This window comes from Rhamphochromis longiceps, linkage group LG23 (assembly GCF_057381845.1).
Source record: "Rhamphochromis longiceps isolate RC_006_pf linkage group LG23, R_longiceps_female_GT1.1, whole genome shotgun sequence".
In the NCBI taxonomy this organism is placed as follows: domain Eukaryota; kingdom Metazoa; phylum Chordata; class Actinopteri; order Cichliformes; family Cichlidae; genus Rhamphochromis; species Rhamphochromis longiceps.
Window position 1 is genome coordinate 25477959 of NC_140578.1, and position 21264 is coordinate 25499222.

The 21264-nt window shown below is 40.8% G+C and overlaps 1 protein-coding gene across 2 annotated transcripts in view; it reads right to left on the reverse strand.

Moving 5' to 3' along the window:
- Window positions 1-245: 245 nt before the first annotated feature.
- ahr2 (aryl hydrocarbon receptor 2) overlaps window positions 246-21264 on the reverse strand; it is a 96723-nt gene continuing 75704 nt past the window's right edge. The window contains exons 3-12 of one of the 2 annotated variants that reach the window (XM_085397527.1): window positions 16490-16621; window positions 15042-15232; window positions 14872-14961; window positions 8850-8964; window positions 8508-8647; window positions 8205-8407; window positions 8004-8113; window positions 7697-7838; window positions 4731-6282; window positions 246-3264 (exon numbers count right to left, since the gene is read on the reverse strand). In XM_085397527.1, the coding sequence (XP_085253653.1) occupies window positions 3178-3264; window positions 4731-6282; window positions 7697-7838; window positions 8004-8113; window positions 8205-8407; window positions 8508-8647; window positions 8850-8964; window positions 14872-14961; window positions 15042-15232; window positions 16490-16621 (2762 nt within the window). In that variant the 3' untranslated portion in view covers window positions 246-3177. The remainder of the gene's footprint in view (window positions 3265-4730; window positions 6283-7696; window positions 7839-8003; window positions 8114-8204; window positions 8408-8507; window positions 8648-8849; window positions 8965-14871; window positions 14962-15041; window positions 15233-16489; window positions 16622-21264) is intronic. The other variant, XM_085397528.1, reaches the window with a different exon arrangement.

Here is a 21264-nt window from a genome sequence, read left to right on the forward strand (position 1 = left end):
GCCAAATATTGACGGCAAAGCCACAAGCTATAATAAAAAAACATCATAACAGGAGGTTACATACATATGCAATGTGCAGAAAATGTACAAAAAAATGATAAGTGTGGGTCATGTTAAGGCAATACAATATTAAAATACACAATATATGACAATACATACTTTGGAGAAAAAAAAAGCATAAAAGGACAAATATATATATTTATATACAGTTACACAAAGATACTGCATTTGGAGTCTTGGCCTCCGACGGATTGAAAATGAAAGTAGAGTAAAAGTACAAAGTCAGTATAATGTAGATAAAGCAACAGGAGATATTTATATTTCCACTTAGAGAATACTTTATGAAGAAAAGCTCTGATTAAAAGAAGAGGAGGAGAAGCATAAGTGCTGTGAAGAACTATTTCTGTACTGAATCTCCATCTCCACCCGTGAGTGCTGATATTTAGTTTTGCTTTCATGGCTTTTGGTGAAACTGCTGCAAAAGTTCACAACGACGTTTACACAGGCATAAACTTGGAGCTGCATGAGGTCAAATTCTGGTGCTTTAGAGCAAGCTGTAAAAAACTAAAAAACACTTTCAGATAACTAGCGCCTGAGCGATATAGGGTTTTGAAGAACGATACCAATACCGATATTGGTAATCTAAAAATCCAATATTGTGATATACTGGCAGATTTTTTTCTTTCAGACACATGAAACGTCAAGAGATTTTCCTAACATTATTATGTGTAGTTATTCACTTATTCTCTGACCAACTGTTGTTTTGTGGGGTTCCACACATGTATTGTAGTGCGTGGGGCTGGACGGCGCTAATGTGTTAACGCTCTAATGCGGGGCGATCCGCGTTAACTCGCTAACGGAGATTTGCGGGTTATGGTGTTAACGCCATTTTAATGAGATTAACCCTGACAGCACTAGTTTCTAACCTTGATGCCACTGATTTAGTCATGTGAACAAAAATTCACAGCTCAGAACAGGTTGCTTTGTTTCCTAAACTGTTTTAAACAGACAGTCAAAAAGAGGTCAATTTAAAAGACACTATAAAGTGTGAATTCTTTTTTTTTTTTCCATTTTTCTCTCATTTAAAATATACAATAGCTGCCTCTGAGTGTTTTACTTCTGTGTTTCAATGTTACTCCGATAGCAAGAAATGAGTAAAAGAAGAAGAAAAGACACAAAGGATGGAGGTTTGTTGTGGGTAACAAGAAATCTGGTTTTGTAAAAAATCCTCAGCTTCAGTTTTTTTTTTAAGATTTAGTTGTTTGGATTTACAAAAAGATAACAATAAAAGTTTTTTAAAAAATCTGAACTTTGACTCAGTTTAAGTTTTATTTTAATTTGTTTGATTTTATCATTAAAACATTTCGATATAACCTTTAAATGACATAATTAAAAAACAACAACTAAGTACTAAAGTTGTCTAAATTGTTCTCAGTTTTTTGTCTAGCAATAGTAAGTCTCGGACTTCTCACTGTGCTTTGGCAAGTCAAACAATTTAAAGGAGTAGTGCAAAAAAAAAATCTCAAATAATGGCTAAAGCTTCAGTCACACAGGCAAACAATGGTTGCTTGCAGTTGCTGGGTGAATCATTTGTGCCGAAAATCTCCTTGCAAGTGCGTTGGTTGCTAGCAGATTGAAGCATTTGATGCTCACTTGTCTGCAAAGTATTTTAGTGGTAGTGAAACTGTAAAAAAAAAGTTGTCATTCATGGAAACAATAGGTGACTGCAGCAATCTGGTAACGATCTAAACAACCACAAAGAAGTTTTTTGTGATTGATTGCAACCTCGAGCACCGCTTGTTTGCAGAATGCATGCTTCTCCCTAGTGGCTGGAGGTTATTTGGGCCTGCGTGACTTAGTTAAGGCAAGGGCAACTTTGGTCTTCTAATTAATCTCTACTGACTGTCCCTTTAAAGTTCCTGTCAGTTTAAGGCACGATCTGCAATTTTTTTCCTGGTACAATAAAAATAAAGCAACAACACAAAAGGAAAAGGAAGGAAAGAAAACTGGCTCAGTGACAAAGCTCTTAAAATATATCAACAAGCAGCTGTTTTCACTGAATTAAATCTTACGTATGGTCTGTTAGTAGGATGATGCCGATGTCTGGTTGTGCATTTCTTTTCGTTTTAAACTACAATAATTTTCTACCCTGTCTGCAAAGCAAATCTCCCTCACTGGGACAGTAAAGACTTGAAATGAACTGAATCAGGATGCCTGTTCAAAGGGACATAAAACAGCAATGTTTAAAAAAAAAGTTGGTATATGCTATCCTTCTGAGCGTTCAAATTAGCAAAGGTGTTGAAATTGTGTACATTGCAGACGGCAGAGGATTGACAGGCAGTTGCCTCAGTGATGTTTCCTTTAACTTCCAGGTCCATCTGTCCCACCCAGAAACGTCCCATCCACACAGTAAGGGGATTTTTAAAAAGAATAAAAAATAAAGGAGAAGGGAAATCATCTGCTTTTTATTACAACAGGGGGAAGCTAACCCAACCAGCCAGTCCTCATCTGTGGCGGAATATATACATGACCTTACTAATATAGTGATCTTCCTCTTAATTAATTGGTTTTTAAGGTGCAATTGCTGGATAGCACCACCAGGTGGAGCCTTCTTCCTTTTTTGCTGAGTTTCTGCCAGCTGTTGGAAAACCTGTTTTCAAAATTTGGGGCATTTTTTTTGGTTTAAAAACTCATTTCAAATATATTAAAACAATTTGAGTTGGTTAACTGGGTTTTGGTGGCTGAGGTTTGATTGGTTGGTCATGTCAGCTTCACCTACCTCTGATAAAAAGCAGCGCCCTTTAACTTGTTTCCATCAGAGGGATCAACTCAGTCAGACTGGACTCATTTTGGTTCCCATACATCCAAATATTCTCGCCAAGCAGTCGTTTTGCATTGGTACAATCCAACCACATCTGAAAGAGGAATCCAAGCTTTTATCCTGATTTTTCGTCCTGTTGAGCCACCCTGAACCAAACATGAACTCTAACAGCTTTCATCACTGTTTCGTCATAAGAGAAAGAAAAGAAAACAAATAAAAAGAGGGAGGGAGGGAGGGAGGGAGGGGTGTCTTTGATTGTCTTCTCGTCCATTTTCTGGCACTTTCTTATTCTTCAGTCTTTTCCTTTCAGTTCAAGTTGAGATCCTCTGCCGTCCAGAAGTCACAGCGACTGATTCCTATTTGTTCTCTGAGTAGCACATGTTCCCATTGGGCAGGGAAGGGAAGGGGAAAACTCCGTTCCCGACAACTGGACGGTTGTTCATCTGTGTGACGACAAACGACAAGTTAGAAGGACTAATTTCTTCAGACACCACAGAAAGGATGCAAATACAACCTACCAACACTAACTGATCCGACAGTTCGACTAATAGTGGACTTTCATGTTTAAAATTCAGCTGAATTTAGTTTTTTAAACATAAAAAAACAACTGTTTCTAGACCAAAATCACCCAGACATGAAAGGACTTGGAGTGCCACTGTATGCGGATGAAAAACACTGACATTAAATTTCTAGCTGTGTCAAGAACACATCTGATCGACCCCTCTGTGAGCAATTATAAGCTATAGCAGATACACCAAAGTCATGTGTATAAAAATACATCACATAAGACAACAGTTATAGATTCTAAAGGAGAAAAGTATATAGGACATTGTAATTAGAGGCTGCAAAGCTTTCCCCACGAGGGGGCAGTGTTTTACCAGAAAGTGTTACTGTAGTTGCCCCTGTGTTGAGAAACACACCACAAAGACGTGCTTGCTGAGTTAAGTGATGACTTTAAATTGGTCGTAAGTGTGAACATGAGTGTGAACAGCTGTGTGTGTCTTTCTGAGCTGGTGCCCCTCACCTCCCGCCCTGTGACAGCTGGGACTGGCTAAGTTGTTAAAAAACAGTTTGAAAGGTCATCTCGTGCTGCAATTACATACAATGAGTTTGTGATAAAGACAAACTGACACAAACTAACACCAGGTGATGTGAACAGCGGCGAAACCACATTCACGTGAGTTAAAATAATTCAACTTCTGACTCACAAAAATCCATCAGCTGACATTCGCCCGAGACCACCGGCAATCAGACCTGAAGCCTAAGCTCACTGACACTGTGTGAGGGCTCCTGGAGCTAAATGCTTCAAGTTTTATTTGGAGCAAAGTGAGCTGACTGATATGACTTCACGGTAAACTGCAAAAATACAATCTATAATGTCCTTATCAGTCGGTTGCCAGGGGTGAATATTTACAGGTCTTCATGTACACGAGTATCATGAGGTAGAACTTGGTGTGGACGCGCCATGAGATCCACCAGTAAACAACTATGAACTGCACATCTGTTGACTGATTAGTAGGTGGCACATGTTAACTGGAACTCAACCCCCTTCATAACCCTGAAAACGCAGAGATAAACCAAAAACTAGCTGTCAAAGTTCCAAAGAAGAGACTAAAGAAGAGACGGGAGAAACACCCTTCAACTGAGTGATGATGTTGATGTGATTTGGTGCTATATAAATAAAATTGAATTAAATGGATTTAAACTGAATTATTATCTTAGTAAGGACTCAGAAATAATGCCCCACAACAAATGTTAGGGAAGTCTGTTTGTGTTTCGTGTGTCTAAAAGACAAAAAAGATACTGCCAGATTAATAACCAAATATCGGCATCAGTGTCTGTATTAAAACCTCAAACCATTCAACTTCACATCTCTACAAAGATTAATGTTGCTGAACTGGCTCTTTACCTGCGTCTGCTCACTGAAGTTCAGATATTGCTTCTGCTGCCCCAGCAGGCCGTTCGGTTTCAGACCAGTGGGCATCTGGCAGGACAGTGAGGCCTCATCCAAATTTGGGATCGAAGCCATTCCTGATATGGCTCTTCCTCCAACCTGGTAAAAGCAGGAGGGATTGGAGGGAATCTGACTGGGGGCCGGGTTCAACCTCGGCTGACTGTGGTGCACGCCGTTCACAGGCAGTCCTGGGGCGGCATTTCTGTACATACAGCTTGTAGAAGCCGGCGACCGCTCCAAGAGCTGCTGAACAGGAAGTGGATTAGAAGTCTCTGGAGTCATGAACTTGTTGAGAGAGCCGATGTCTGTGGGGTTCCTCTGGAAAGAGCCCATCTGCTGACCCGTGATCAGCTGCTGCTGCTGAGGCCACGCCTGCCTCTGACTGTTGCCGTTTGGGGTCTGTACAGGAAAGTGGCTCTGCATGCAGCTGAGTGATGAAGAGAAAACAGCCTTGTTTGAAATATTGGAGGCAAATGTTTCTCCACAGCTGTCTGCTTGGTGTGTCACTGATTTGCTGCACTTGGTGCCCTGGAAGGTAAAGACATTATTTAACTGTCCTTCCTTGTTTTGGTCCTGGAGGCCAAATGTTTGGTTGGCTGGGATCATTTGAAGAAGCACTGGGTTGGTTGAAGGCTGCCTGAGCGGGAAGGCTCCGAGGTTGTTGTCCATGCTGCTGGCCTTTAGCTGACTTTGCGTTTGAGGAAAGCTGTTTGGCAGGACGTTGTTAAAGGTCAGTCCATTGGGACCAGAAGAATTAGGCTGAGGAAAGTCCATGTGGCTCAGTTTCATCGTCTCCTGGGCCGCTGTCATCTGCACTCCGTTGGGTATCAGCTGGGTCTGTGTCTCGAGAGCCCAGTCAAAGTCCAGCTCCCCGCCTTGATCTGGATCCTGGTTTTGAAGTGGGTCCAAACCAGAGAGGCAGGCTGGGATGCCGTCAATCTGTTGCGGCAGGTTGAGTCCGACATCCTTCTGCAGCTGCTCCTCCACGTAAGACAGGATGTCATTGTTGAGAATGTCGCTGAGGTCGTCGCCGAACCCACCGTGGCAGCTCATCTGCAACAGCGTGCTCTCCCAGCTCTTGAGCTCATCAGGCTCAACGTGCAGGCTTTCGATGAGCTCACCGTCCCCAAAGATCTGCTGCAGGGACTCCATGATTTCCTGAACCGTGGTTTCTGCTTTCACTACGTTTCCCACTGCCGGGCTGGGCTCCGTGTCTCCGGGAACGTTGAGTGTGGCGTTGGTATCCTTGAAGACCATGTCGTTGAGGTTGCTGAGGGTGTTGGCGCTGTTCTGATCGCAATAGAGCGTATGGTCCTGATTCAGCATGCAGCCCAGCAAGGAGTCGCGACTGATGGCGTCACTGTCAAACTTCCCCTGCTTGGGGGCGGAGCACGGGTCACGGGGCTCAATGTTGGGGGTGACATCATACAGCAGCGCCTCTCCGGTGGCATAGTTAAATGGCACCTGCAGACGTCTGAGGTGAAGCTGCTCTTCTCCTTCTTCATTTCTGCAGGTGAACACATGAGTGAGTTTTCCACTGGGTCCAAAACAAGCTTTCCATTTACTGAGCCAAACACCTCTGTCTTTATGAGAGTGAGGAAACAGCACAGGAAATAAGGAGAGGAAACATGAAGGACTCAGGGAAGAAGAGAAACTGAGGAGAGGAGAGGAAAATTTAAGGAAAGGAGGAGAGATAACAAAGGGAATACATAGAGAGGAAATAAGAGAAGAAATGACATACCAAGGACACAGGGAAATGAGATCAGATGAGAGGGGAGGAAACAAAGGAGAGGAAATAATGAAAGTAACAAGTACAGGAAAATAAATAAAAAAGGAAACAAAAAGAGCAAAGGAAATAATGAAAGAAACCACAAGATGAAACAAGAGAAAAAAAAACAGTTGAGACCAGAGAGGAGTAGGGGTAGCAAGGAAAGAAGGACAGGAAATATTGAGAGGAAACAAACAATGTAAACAAAGATGAGAAACAAGGAAATGTGAGGAAAAAAAGCAAAGAAAGGGAATGAAGAGAGGAGTGGAAGCAGTGAAGGAAATAGGAAGAGGAAAAGAAACAAAACAGGAAGCAGGAGTCAAAAAGACATAATGACAGGAAATAAGAGGAAAAACCAAGAGAGGGAAGGAAACAATGAAAGAAACCACAAGATGAAACAAGAAAAAAAACAAACAGTAGATACAAGAATGGAGAAGAGAAAACAAAGTAAACAAGGAGAGGAAAAAATATGTAAACAAAGATAAGTAACAAGCAAATGGGAGAAAAAACAAAGGAAATGAGGAAAGGAGTGGAAACAGTTTAAGAGTTAAGAAGAGGAGAGAAAATGAAGTACGCAACAAGGAGATGAAACAAGAGAAAATCAAACACTAGAAAAAAGATTAAATGACAGGAAGCAAGGGAAGCAAAGACAGTAAACAAGGAGAACAAACAAGAAAATATAGGAAAAAACAAAGGAAACGAGGAGAGGAGTGGGAGAAATTAGGAAAGTAACAAGAGGAGAGGAAACAAAGTTGGAAACGAGGACAAGAGAGCAAATAACTAAGGGAACAAGAAGAGGAGAAGAAATGATGAAGAAAACAAGGGGAGGAAAGATTAAGGACACAAGAAAAAGGGAAGAAATAAAGAGAAAAGGTCAGAAACAGAGGAAAGGGAGGAAACAATAAAGGAACCAAGTAGCGAAAGCATAAAGTATACGATGAGGGGATGAAACGAGAAGTGAAAAAACGCAGAGAGGAAAGGAAACAAGGAACAAGGGAAAGGAACCAACAGGAAGAGTTGAACCAAAAAATAAAAGTGAACTAAAAGAAAAGAAAGAAAGCAAAGCAAACTGATTGAGCAGCAGCAGATAAACATCTGACTGCGGCTTTTCTTCGTCATGTTCCTGCTGGAGGAAACAAGTCTGCAGACTTACGTCAAAGCTCTCTGCTGGGCCACGATGAACTCGGGTTTCCCGTTTTTTATGATGAGCCGGGCGTTAGCCTGGACCCAGACCCACCGGCCGGCCTTGGTCAGCAGCCTGAAGATGGTTATGCCACTCTCTCCGGTTTTCATCACTGCAAGAAGACGTGTCATTTTTAGATTTTGCTGCACAGCAGCTGGCAGATAGCAACAGATTTCTTGAGTTATGGAACCCAAGTGATGCACACAGAATTTAAAACCGGCCGTGCCTATTTTGGCATTTTTCGCCTTTTGTAAACCGAGCAGAGCTTCCGACTTACTTCTGACATGGTTTTCTGCGCAGTACAACATGTCGGCAGCATGGATAAAGTTGTAGCCCGAGCCTTTCCTACTGATCTCTATCTCGGAGTAGCCCAGAACCAGCTTCGCTCTGTGGACGAAACACACGCCAGACTTCACTTGAGCGCCACAGCTTCATTCAGACGTTCAGTGAGAGATTCAAACAGCTGTCTGTGCCTTACCTTGCGTCGACGCCTATGGGTGTGAAGTCCATCTTGTGTTTGGTCTGGAACATGAGAGTCTTGGTGCGGATCTCCAGGATGGACGGCTGCTGCATCGGCGTTGCGATGGCAAACAGAGCAAGCTGCGGAGGAACCAGTGACCCATCCTCCAACACGTGGTTCTGATTGTGGAGAAACTTGAGGCGGCCGTGGAAGTTCAAAGCCTAAAGACAAGCACACAGTTTTAAGAATAAAGACCTCCCTTTAGGCCAGGAACATCTTGTGGATCCCGGTGCAGTGAGGCGTGTTGGTGTGTGTGTTTACCAGGAAGCCAGACGAGTTGTCGAGTAGGCAGCGCAGGCGGCAGCAGAAGTTCCTCTCCAGGAAGGACGAGTTCTCTGGAGGGACGGCATGCGGGTCGTAGCTCACTATGTTTCTGCTGATCTCAGGGTTGCTCTGGTCACCTGGAGCGATGAGGAAACATTCATCTTTAGATTATTACATGAAGCAATACGATGCAAAAGAATTAAAACGAGCACCGCAGATACACAAAATCACACTGGAAAATGTAGACTGCAGCAGCAAAGAGACGTGACCATGTTTCTGGCTCCTCCTCTGCAGGTCACCTGGACAGGTGTGATCACTGTGCAGTGTGGGCAGACTTACTGGGGCTGTCGGCGCCCTCTGTGTTTGGGTTGAAAGAGAAGTGGAGCTGCTGTCTGAAGAAAGCTCGGTCGTCTGTGTGGATCAGCTCAAACACGCTCTGATGGACGACGTCCGACTGGAAGCAGGAAGCAGAAACATATTTTTAACGACACGAATCAACCTCAAAACTTTCCTCTGACACAAGCGGTTGCTCTTCACGTCTAGTGCTTTGTCTTTTTTAACCTTTTAAAATATTTTCAGTTAAGCTTATTTCTTCATTTTATCAATTGCACTTACAACCCATCATCTTTCTTCTTGGTTCAATGTCCTATTTCTCCTTTGCTTGTTCCATCTAGTTTTCCTACAGTGCTTTTATGTCTTTGATTTTTTCACTTTGTTTGTTTTGTTTATTTTTTCCACTCACTTTACATCGCTTCATGATATTTTTGTAGTTGCTTTGTGTCTTCTTTACTAGTTTCACCCATTTCCTTTATGATTTCACATCACTGTGAGAACAGTTTTACTACTTTTTTATCTCTTTGCAGTCTCTTTTCTTCTTCTTTGGTTGGTTTTGTAGTTGGTTTGTGTCTTTTAACTGTTTATCTCTTTTGCATGAATTTATGTTCATTTTTATGTTTTTCTGTTCTCTCATTAAACAACAAACAAAAAATTGTAAAAACAAAAACCCAAAAACTATAATATTATGATATGTTAAATTGCAAATGCAACGCAGGGAAAATCACCATGGAAAAAAACACCAGAAAGGTAATCAAAAACTCTTAATTTCTTTAAGTCTTCAGGAATAGTTCTCCAGGCTTCTTGATGGAATTTCATTTGGATGTTTTTTGCCTTTTGTTCTGACTTCTGCTTTCAGGAAGTCTGAATAAACTATTGCTCAAGGCCACCTTAAAAAACAGTCTGGCTCCTTGGAAGCAAAACAGAAAGAAACGAAGGGTGGTGCAATATTTTTGCACAGTACATATTTACATTTGACTGAAAATATTTCTCCCATAGAATGAAGTTATCATAAGTTAAAGTTACCTAAAAAAAAAAAAAGTCCCCAACCCCGTTTTGTTAATACAACACAGGAAAATGACCCTCACATGTCTTAAATAAAGGTGTGAAATAACAAGCGATGCAAAACCACAATAACATTAAAATTAACTTATGAAAAGATCGTAAAAGTACCTCCAGTAGTGTGGAGGAAATTTAGACCCTTCTTCTGTGTAAATGTGTTTGCATGTTTATCTGACTAAATACACCCAAAGCTAGTTTGAAACTTGTTAAAACCTTTTTAAATTAAATGCATACACCTAATTTGAATTTATATATAGTGATATTGACATTTTATTCCCATAACTAAACAAATGCTGTACTTTTTGTACAGTGTGACTTATTACATTACCATTGTGGCTACTGTGAGACAGAAAGCAGAGGTGGGCTTGCCTTTATTTTAAAGCTTTTTGAGTAAACGTAAACAATGTTGACCTCCATCCTGGTTTTCGTGAGCATCAGGCTCACAAACTGCACTAACAAAAGGTGTAAAGGACGTCACTTTCTTTCTGAGAACGACAAATATTAAATAATGGTTCCACAGACTCGGTCCTACGCCTTCCCACCTTTCCAGTGTTTGTCCTGCCGAGGTGCGTTCAAGAGCGATGATGCAGGTGTAAACACACATGGAGCGAATAATGCTCCCAGCAGTCAGAGCTGATGGACGGGGCTGGAAACAGAGGCGCTGTTGTTGTTGCTAAAGGAGCAAGGTGCTGAGAGAGCCACACCTCAGCAAACAAAGCTCAACACAAAACCCTCCTTTGTGAGCGACGCTGAAAAATGGCCTCGAACTTCTCATGAGGATTCACTGGGCACAAAGCAGTCCTAAAGTGAGGATTTGTGGCTTTTTCTAGAGAAATACTGAGGCCCTTGATTTTTACAGTAATCTCCACGTTTTCTTCACGTCTGTTTCCTCTTTTGTCTCCTCCATGACTGTGCTCAGAGCTGCTCTATAAATACACTTTATAAAGTCATAAACAGTTGAAGCAGCTGGTGAGTTGGGGCTTTAAAAGTCACTGCAGCCTCCAAAACAAAACGTTTCCTGCCCTGATCTGCAGCCCCACTTCAGACCATGTTATGCATGTGAACGAGTGTTCAAATGTGTGTGTGTGTGTGTGTGTGTGAGGGCTGTTTACCACGTGCACTCTCTCCGGGCAACATTTTTTTAGGGTTTTTTTTTCTTTTGCTTGTGCTTTTTCTTCCCAGACTACAGACTACATCTTTAACCCGGGTCAAACGGATTTGTTTATAAGTCAAGAGTTCACCGCTCACAAAGCATTTGTCATGCACGCACACATACTCACAGAAACAAACGCAGACACATGAGTCCCACACAACTCCACTACTTAGTCATTCGAAATACCGAAACTTTAAAAAATAAATCTTTCTTATGAAGTGATGAAGCAGCTTTTTTATTTTTCAAAAGTCACATTTTAAATGTTAATGCTTCTGATGTAACTTTTAGGATGTACTGAAACAATTCGGGTAAAAACCTGTAGTGCTGTTTGTCTAACTACAACAATGTCATGTCCCTACTGCTGAGTCGTGGCTTGTTTCTAAGGCTTGGTAACCATAGGGCCAGTTTACACACATTAACTAACTATACCCTGCCTGACCGTCCTGAGCCGTTCTAAATCTGAGAGCTTAGGTGGAGTACAGGGTTTAGTCAGACAAAAGCTGCTTCATTACAAAAAAAGTCCACTTTAGACTCATGAAATCCATATATATCAGCTGACCTGTAGGGTGTGCAGAAAAGGAGCACAAAACATTACAACTTGGAGACCTTGATTGAGCTGCAGGTATTTATTAAAGTCAAAGGAAAGAATCTGAATCACAACCAGCTGTGGGTTTCTCCAAAATCCCAATTTAGATTAAGCGTTTGTGTGATTGAAACGCACTATCTATATGAGCAAAGACAAAAAACGTATAATGGTAAATGTTTTTATTTAATCGGAACCTATAGCTGAGAAAAAGACTCACTGAAGCCTTGTCACTGGATTTTATGGCCAAATCTTAGGTGGAGTGCATGATTTCTCCTGCTTTATTTAAAGAAGTGTGGTGTACCCACCAGTAATATGTCTTTACTGGCTGCTGCTGATGTTAACGCAACTGAATTTCACTCGCTGAACAAGCAAAGTACAAAAACAACCTAAATGTCAAAATGAGAAAAAGACTGACTTGAGACCGACTTATGAAGGTGGAGTCATCTATTATAAACTGGTCAAGGCTGTGTGGGATCATGGAGGTTGAAGTAGCTGTAATCTTTGAATGGATTCAAAAGGATTTAACCGAGTCCAACGTATACGCTACGCCTAAGATCTGTGTCAACGACTGAACTGCAGGACGTGTAGAAGAACAGCAGAAAACATGATTCACAGCCAGACTCTGGCTGGTCCTGATACTGAATTGGACCAATCCATGCATGCCATGTGGGGCTGCAGGTATTTATTCAAGTCAAAGCATCACAAGTGACTGTGAACAAAATGCAAAATTGTTTGATTTACTTTGAAAATTGGAAAAATACTATTTTTGATCCTGTTACATCAATTGGTCATGTAGAAGTGAAACATTTCAACATCTCTAAATGTGAGTCCATGATTGATTTTGAATTCTAAGTCAAATACTCCTTGTTAGATTTTTTTGTGTTTTTGATCAGCTATTAAAAGTCAAAAGATTTACAAGCAGTCCGTGTTTGTGAGGAAAAAAAGAAGGCAATAGATTGAAATCTGTGTGACCTGACTTTCATGGACAACAAATGTGAACTGAAACCCACTGCTTGTTAGATGAAAGGCTGAAAAAATGCGGCGGTGTACTGTTAAAGGAGGTTTTTAAGAGGAACATCAGAGTTCAGGAGGTCACTGAAGTGGAAACAGGTTCTTGTGCAGTAAAAACTTATTTCTGCATGCAGGCTTCTCTTTTTACCAGCTGATTTGATAATTTCTGGAAACTGACCATTGTTGCTCCATAAAAGGAAAAACACGGCCCGCCTTCGGATTTAGTACATCCTTACTCTAAAATACAAAGACAAGTTATGTGCAAAGGCATAGCCTCACTGTCAGGCCTTTAGGTCGTTTAAAAAAACCTTCAATTTCAGAATCAGAATCAGTCGCAGTTCACAGGTTACTGGTTGGCTATATCCTCCTGAGCCCCAGCCCATTGAAAGATACTGTTTTTCCTTGGGTCTCGGGTGGACCAGTTTAAGTACAATGAGAATCCCAAGGAGACTTGCAAACTGTCATATTAAGGATGATTTGATCTCATTTCACTGAAATACTTTGGAAGGAACGGTAATTCTTGTGAAAAGGGAAATGTGCCTGTAAAATGACAAATAGGTCCTTGATCTTGAGCACTGTATAGGTAACGACCCATTAAGTAATCACTAAACTAACTGTTGCTGGACGAGCAAACAACACATAGGTGGCAACGTTTAAAAGTTACACTTTCAACAGAGACGACTAGAACAACTGGACAATCCTGAGCATCTCGATATCACTTGTTATTTAATTCAAATATCCCTTTCTGGGATTTCATTACCTCGATGAGAATCAATTCATCAAGACATTAATACAAATGTATTTGTTCTTCTTGCTAGAATAAGATTTAATTTCAAAATAAACTCAAAATAAAGTCTCTTTAAAGTTTTAAAAGTGCAGCTTTTTATTCTAAAGCTTGATTTTTTTTCCATGTTTGTCTTGTAAAAATAAATCAAACCTGCACAGTGAAGGGTTACACAGGTTGAGGCCAGCTGAGACCAAATTGGAGCGTATGTGCCCCAGGCTGCTAAAATGAGCGAGACACCCCTGGGCTACGGTTTGATTTTAGCTTGGCACATCAGCGTTATACTCTTGGCAATCATTACTGGCTTTGTGGTATTGATTTAAGAATCTTTGGGCTGTGCATGCTAACTGCCTACACCTCAAGTGTGCACAGAGGCATGCCTAGGGTTGGCATAGGAGAGACTACCACTTCCTGTTAGCTCCTTTCTTACTCTCCTGGTTGAAGTTACACACATTTTAGCTTCGATTCTTTGAATAAACAAAGCCCGTGTTTATTTCTTGGTTTGTCATACAACAGTACCTATGATCTCCCCTTTATCAGCCACCAGCCTCAAGCAAGCAAGACTACACAGCTTCTCCAGCTGCAACTTGGTTGTTGTTGATGGTTTCTTCGCTGGGGATTAATTATTAAACATATTTGATTTTTCCTTTGTTCTGTGATTTTGAGTGTTGCCTGACGAGATGATCAGAAACTGGACCATAAATGACAAAAAGGTTGCTGGAAGTTTATCCAAAACATAAAATTTCAGGTTATTACTCAAATAAAAAAACAGATTAGACGCCATTGTGAGAGATCTAGTGAAAAATCTACTGCAAGAATTCCATTTTATTAAAAATTCTTATCATTATTGTGTGCATGAGTTTTTAAAGATGTTTATTAAACCTTTGAGGTTGATACCAAACCTAATCTTAGGCAATCGGAACATGAAATTTGTGTTTGTTGTTGTTAAATTTTGGCAATGAGGGAACAGCAACAACATACAGCGTTGGGTAGGGATAGGGTTGAGAGGGTTAAAGGAGTTCTTACTTGGTATCTATTTTCTTCTGCTATGATTTCTATTCTTGACTTCCTGATGAGGAGCTCTGTGTATAAACAGTTTTATGTTACTAAACTGTTACTGACCATCTGTTCATCATGTGTTTTTTCCACCTGAATTCTTGGATGATGGGTCATGGAAGGTAAAATTTCAAGCTAGATTAGTCCAAACGGTCGTTTTGTTGGTTTGCTGCCACTTTTCAGACTGTTTCAAAGCTTTTTTCTTCCAATGCTGCTAGGTGGAAATAATTTGAATTCTTCATGATAGATCCTACCACTTTTCACATGCAAAAAAAAAATCAAATATTACTATAACAATGAACATTTTTGACATTTTTATCCCACTTTTTACGTGGTGCAAGGATCTGAAGTACTGGTCATAATGTTTCTCTTATACCTGATGGAAGCCGAGGAAGTCCTGAATGGTGGGGGACGTGTAGAAGACGTAGCCTTCAGCTGTCACCACCAACACGAAGCCGCTCAACGCCTGGAGATCGAAAACAAGCTTTACCATCTTCGTTCTATCAGAATGTCTGAAATAAGCCACAAGCATGTGAAAGGCGTTACCTGAAGCAGCAGGTCTCCCTCAGAGAAGTTCACCCCATCGATGGAGGTCACTGTGGAAGTCGTGAAGGAGGAGGGGGCAGTGGAGGTTGCGGAGGATGGCTGCAGCGCCGAGCTCGCGCTGTTTCCTCCAAACATGATGCTCCGCTCGCTGGAGTAGCTGGAGTTGTTGTTCTGGCCCATCTTCATGGTGGCTGCAGGTGATGAAGATGAACAGTTAATTTGCTGAAGCTTTAAAACGTGTATGACATTTAAAACACCAACGAGGATTGCTTGGGGGGGGTAAAAAAAAAAGACTATTTTTCTTTGTTGTTGGATTTATTTTCCACTTTTGATTTTGTTTTAACACAGAAGACCCCACAGGGCCAAACCGAATGCAGTTTGAGACGTGCTAAACAAATAAAAAGTGATGCAAACATGACTCTGACCTCATCTTGAAACAGCTGGCTGTCTTATTACAAAACTGTCAAATTTCTCAAGAATCTCTGATGAAATATGAAGTGAGAAAAACACCAAAAGCGGAACATCACTGTCTCTTTCCATCAGGGTGGAGCTGCCTCCTGCTTCCTGTCATCTTACAACACCGTAACTCTGCTCTCCCTTCTCTTCCTCTTCCCTTTCTGGCACTTATCGATCAGCTATTATCCAAAAGAAAAACAAGAGAAAAAAATAACTGCCCCAAAGCAGCTTAGCACAGCCCCTCAGGGAGGAAGCAGGTGGTTTTCGAAGATGGAAGCCGGTCTTAAAGGGCGAAAGAAGGACTGAAGGAGTCTGGAGTGTTTTTACTACACTCGGTTGGTTTGTTGGTTTTTACTGTTTGTCTCGCACTGATATTGAGAGATGCATTTTACACTTCTGGATATTTTTTCTTTTCTTCGGCCTTGGTCTTTTACCGTCACAGTATTTTGCTTTTCCTTGTCTTGTAGAGCTCGTTGTAAAGTTTTTTTAGGATGCTCTTGTGTTTTTTTTTTCTCACAGGGCATAAAAGGTCTGTGCAAATTTGCTTTTATATAGAGCAACACTAAAAAAGCACAGTGATTTGACAGAATCAAGCATTGGAACGCCTTTAAAACTCCAAAATACTAAATCTTGAAACTATAAAAACATCCTTAGCTCCAACATGTCTACTCTAAACATCAAAAATTACTAATATCTCACAGGTTCAGCTTCTTGATTTGTTGTTATTCTTCAAGTTTTATATAGCAAATTGAAATTGTTTTGGTTTTAGGGGGAGGGGAAACAGATTTAAAGATGAAAAATGAGTCGATTAATCCAGAAAATAATAGTGGCGGCCTTCACTCTGTGCAGACTGCTGGTTTAGAGTACTGGCAATGCTTCTGTCCCAGCCCAAGCGCTGGGTTTTGAAATTCAATTCCTGGAGGCTTGCTCAGCCCCCGTCCTTGTTAAAAGTCCAGGCTGAATGAGGATAACAGACGGAGCCACAAAATTACCCGTTGGCCTCGGCGTTTCCCCCCATGGACCAAACACAGCGGGGAGGCAGCCATTTTGGACGACAGAGCTCATGTGAAGTGGTTGACGGAGGCCCTGGGAGCTGCCGGAGAGGCTTGGATCGATCTGGTTTTCTAAGAGCACAAGAGGAGTTGCGTTGCAGCCTCTTCTCCAACAAAACAATCATAAAGGCATTTCGTGTATAATTTAGAGATACTGGATAAAAACCCTCGGATTATAACTGCCTGAAAACAAAAATCACACAGAGCTTTTTTAGGAAAGAAACTCTTCCCTGCAATGATTATGTTTGACAAGCTCAAACTTTGCTCTGAAATGGGGCCTTCAGCAAAGTCTTCTAAATGATTAAAGGCACAAAACTAGAGGCTGTGGAAAAAATGCAACTCCAATGTGGATTAAACATGGGAAAAGTTTTGAATAATAAAGTCAGTTTAAGTACAAGAAGTCCTTAAGAGGTGGGTTTTTTCTACTCTTGGATCTTAATGATGTCATAGAGAGTGAATATCTCTGATTATAGTCATTGGAGACACACAGCTCCCTAATTTATCAACTCACTGTAACACGTACAGGTATATTAGTGATGCTCTATGGCCAGAAAAAGCAACAAAAGTACCAGATTTGAGCACTCAAGCCAGAATTCGAACGACTCGATGATCTTTTATTGAATTTTTGACACAAAGTTAAATAATTCAGTTTTGATATGCTCTGTTTGGTTTAAGTTGCTTTAAAGTCAAATATGTGGTTAAATAAAACAAGCACGGAGAATATCAGGAACATTTTCCCAACTACTGGGATCTTCCAAGGGAAAGACTTCAGTTTGCTTGGAGCCATAAAAATACCACCAGAGCCAGATAATCTGATATTTGCCTGGTACAAAGACAGGAACATGCCGGAGGAAAAGCAAACCAGATGGGTTGGTTAAACACACTGAAGCACACGGAAAGGAAATGTACCAGTGTGGGCTAAACTGGGCACATCAGCGTCAGTGCGTGAGTTTCCTGAGAGAGAGAGGCAGCATTACATTTCAGAGTTTATATCAAAAGACACATTCTTGACCACACAAACGATCTGGTACACATAATAATCTGAGGTATGGAACGCTTGGTACAAATATTAAAATACACCAAAAAGCCAAAGAAACATACCCTGCAGAGACGGCTACATCTTTAGCTTGGTAAAAGATAGAAATCAGTTTCTTCTTTAAATGTTGTAATTAATGGTACTGCATGGACTTAACACTGGAATGTACAAAATGCTGGGGTGCTTCCAAGCTCTGATATGGTATTATTTAATTGGGACAAAAGTAATTAATTAAAAAAAACTATAAAAATGACATCAAAAAGAGTTTATATGTGAAAGTCACTACAAGTGGATAACGCATATGTCAAGCTACGTCATGATACATTATGACAGAATATTGTACGATATGTGAGATATGATATCGTAAAATACGATAAGCTATAAAAGGGTAAGTCATCTTGACACGGTAAGAGAAAACAGGATAATGACACAATACTGGATGATACAGTGATATCATACGATATTTTACAATACAATAAGTTAAGATACGATACAGCATGACATTGATTTTAATTTAAATACCACCTTTGGTGAAGAAGCAAACATTAACAGCAAAATTCACGCCCAAACCTGCTCATACATAGCACAAGATTATATAAGCAACTGTACTAACAAATGCACAAACAACAATAAGATAATGGCTGGACTCTAAATAACAACAAAAGGATCTCTAAGTTAACAGTCTGGAGACTGTTCATGGAAAATTTACAGTGACCATTTGATTCTGTGTGATTTTCACCATACAAAGCTTCATTGTATAAATCCACAGAGCACAAATAACAACATGCTAAACCACATTACGAAAAGTTGCATTACAATGCTCCGTTTTTGTTTTTTTTATATGATAGCATGATGAAATGCAGGATGAAGCTTAAAGCTCAGCTCAAAGATGATTACTGTTTACCTGTGGGTAGCATATTGGCTTCTTTTAGTAAGTTCCCATCGAGCACTGTGGGTGTGTCAACATGCATACTTCAATAACAGACTCATTTTTAATCCCATGCTTCTTTGCTTTCTCCCCCATCTCAGGAAGTTTTCCCCCCGGTACCATGCCAAATGTTTTACTGCTCCCACAGCACGCTTTGCACAGCATTTAGCATGATTTATGGGAAAACATAACAGCACCAATCGATTTCACGCCTTCTCGCAAGTCATGAATTTGAATACTGAATCCTTTTTTCTCGCAGGCCTACAGCAGCATTTACAGGATCAGTCTGAGGAGTTATGTACAGACATGATTTTATTTTGACTGTGTTTATCGAGCTAGGAAATATTTACCTGCTTAATGGGTTTAGATTCCCACAGGGAAGCGTCCCGGCACAACCATAGGCATTTAGGTTGGGGTATTTAGCAACTCTATGAGGGCAGTTGTTGACAGCTATAGGTAATGCTAATAAAAACTGTACAAGAACTTCTGACATGGCTGATTTCAGTCATTCAGCAGTGAAAAAATGCTGATTAGCCACATTCCCAGGAGTCCAATTTGACGTTGTCTGCTATATCTCATCATCAGTTCCCATCACCAAAGATATTTCACCAGTATTTTATTTTAAAGAAGAAGAGAAAATAAGTTCTTCCATTTGTTTTTGATATTTTGGTTACATAGGCTTAATAGAGAATAGATTATTTTTCCTTCATTTTTAATGCCACATTTCATGTACCCATTTGATGTTTAACATGGAATTCTTTTAAATAACTGCATTGTACGCTTCCATAACATCACTACACTGATAGGAGATTTAAAAACGTAAGATCTCTCCAAAAAGTGTTTGCCACACAATCGCAGAAGCTAAAGTCAACAACAAAAAGATTCAAATCAGGAATCAAAATGTGTTGGGAAGTATGGGGAGTGCTTGGTGACAAACAGGGATTATAAAAATGCATAGAGCTTCTAAGGAGGGGGAAAAGACAAAGACAGGAAGTAATACAACAAAAGGTGCCACAGAAAGCCAACTACCAAAACAAGACAAGAAGTAAAAACAGAGACAAAAAGAGACACTGGAAAAATGCAAAGAAACCACAGCTCTGTAAAATGACTGTGAAGTCATTTGTCTCAGGGAATCAACTGAAATGAGCAAAACCCAGTCGATCACCAGACACCACACAAGCCTCATCTACAGTCTGTGGCTACAGGATTATTGTAGCCAAAGTAGCTTATTTGTCAGCAGGGAGCAGGGAATATATATCAATGCGTCAACGCGTTAACAAGCTAACCGCACTAACGAGCTAAGTGCACTAACGTGCTAACCGCTCTAACTCGTTGACAGAGATTTGCCGTGTTAATGCGGTTATGGCGTTAATCTCATTTTAATGAGATTAACGCTGACAGCACTAATATATATATATATGTATATGTATATATGCAGGGGTGCACATAAGTGGTCCGCAGGTGCGCATTTGCTGTCAAAATAAAAGACATGCACCAGATAAGAAGATGCAAACGTGCGTTTGCGTACATAAAATTTTCTGGAGGAGGACAGACATTTGTTTAGAACTCTTAAAGATGTCGAAGAAGCAAGCTCCTTTAAGCAATTACTTTGGTGTTCCTCCACCTCCAAAGAAATGTCAGAAGGAGTCCGAACCACAAAAGAAGCACATATTCTCGGAAAAGTGGTTGCAGAACGTGAGCTGGCTTCAAACAAATGATGAACGCACAGAGATGTGGTGCAGAATATGCCGTGAAAATCCCACTCTAGCAGACAAAACCAGTGTCTTTTATATGTATGCAAACGCGTGTTGCAACTTCTTATCTGTTGCGGGTCTTTTATTTTGACAGCGAATATATCTATCTATCTATATATCTATATATCTATCTATCTATCTATCTATCTATCTATCTATACATATATACACATACATATATATGTATGTATACGTATGTATACGTATATATATATATATATATATATATACACACACACATATACGTATATATATATATATACACACATATACGTATATATATATATATATATATATATATATATATATATATATATATATATGGTTATGGCGTTCCATGTATGCCTTGCCTGCTAGCATCTTGCACCCTGCTGTTATGTGCTGGATTGTCTCTGGGGCATCTTTACACAGCCTGCACCTGGGGTCTTGCCTGGTGTGATAGACCCCAGCCTCTATAGATCTTGTACTCAGAGCTTGTTCTTGTGCTGCCATGATTAGTGCCTCTGTGCTGTCTTTCAGTCCAGCTTTGTCCAGCCACTGGTAGGATTTCTGGATATCAGCCACCTCCTCTACCTGCCGGTGGTACATACCGTGCAGGGGCCTGTCTTTCCATGATGGTTCCTCGTCTCCCTCCTCTTTCTTGGGTTTCTGCTGCCTGAGGTATTCACTGAGCACTCGGTCAGTTGGGGCCATCTTCCCAATGTATTCTTGGATGTTCGTTGTCTCATCCTGGACTGTGGTGCTGACACTCACCAGTCCCCGGCCCCCTTCCTTCCGCTTAGCGTACAGCCTCAGGGTGCTGGACTTGGGGTGAAACCCTCCATGCATGGTAAGGAGCTTTCTTGTCTTTATGTCAGTGGCTTCTATCTCCTCCTTTGGCCAGCCTATTACCCCAGCAGGGTACCTGATCACGGGTAGGTGTTGATGGCCCGGATCTTGTTCTTACCATTCAGCTGACTCCTCAGGACTTGCCTGACCCTCTGCAGGTACTTGGTGG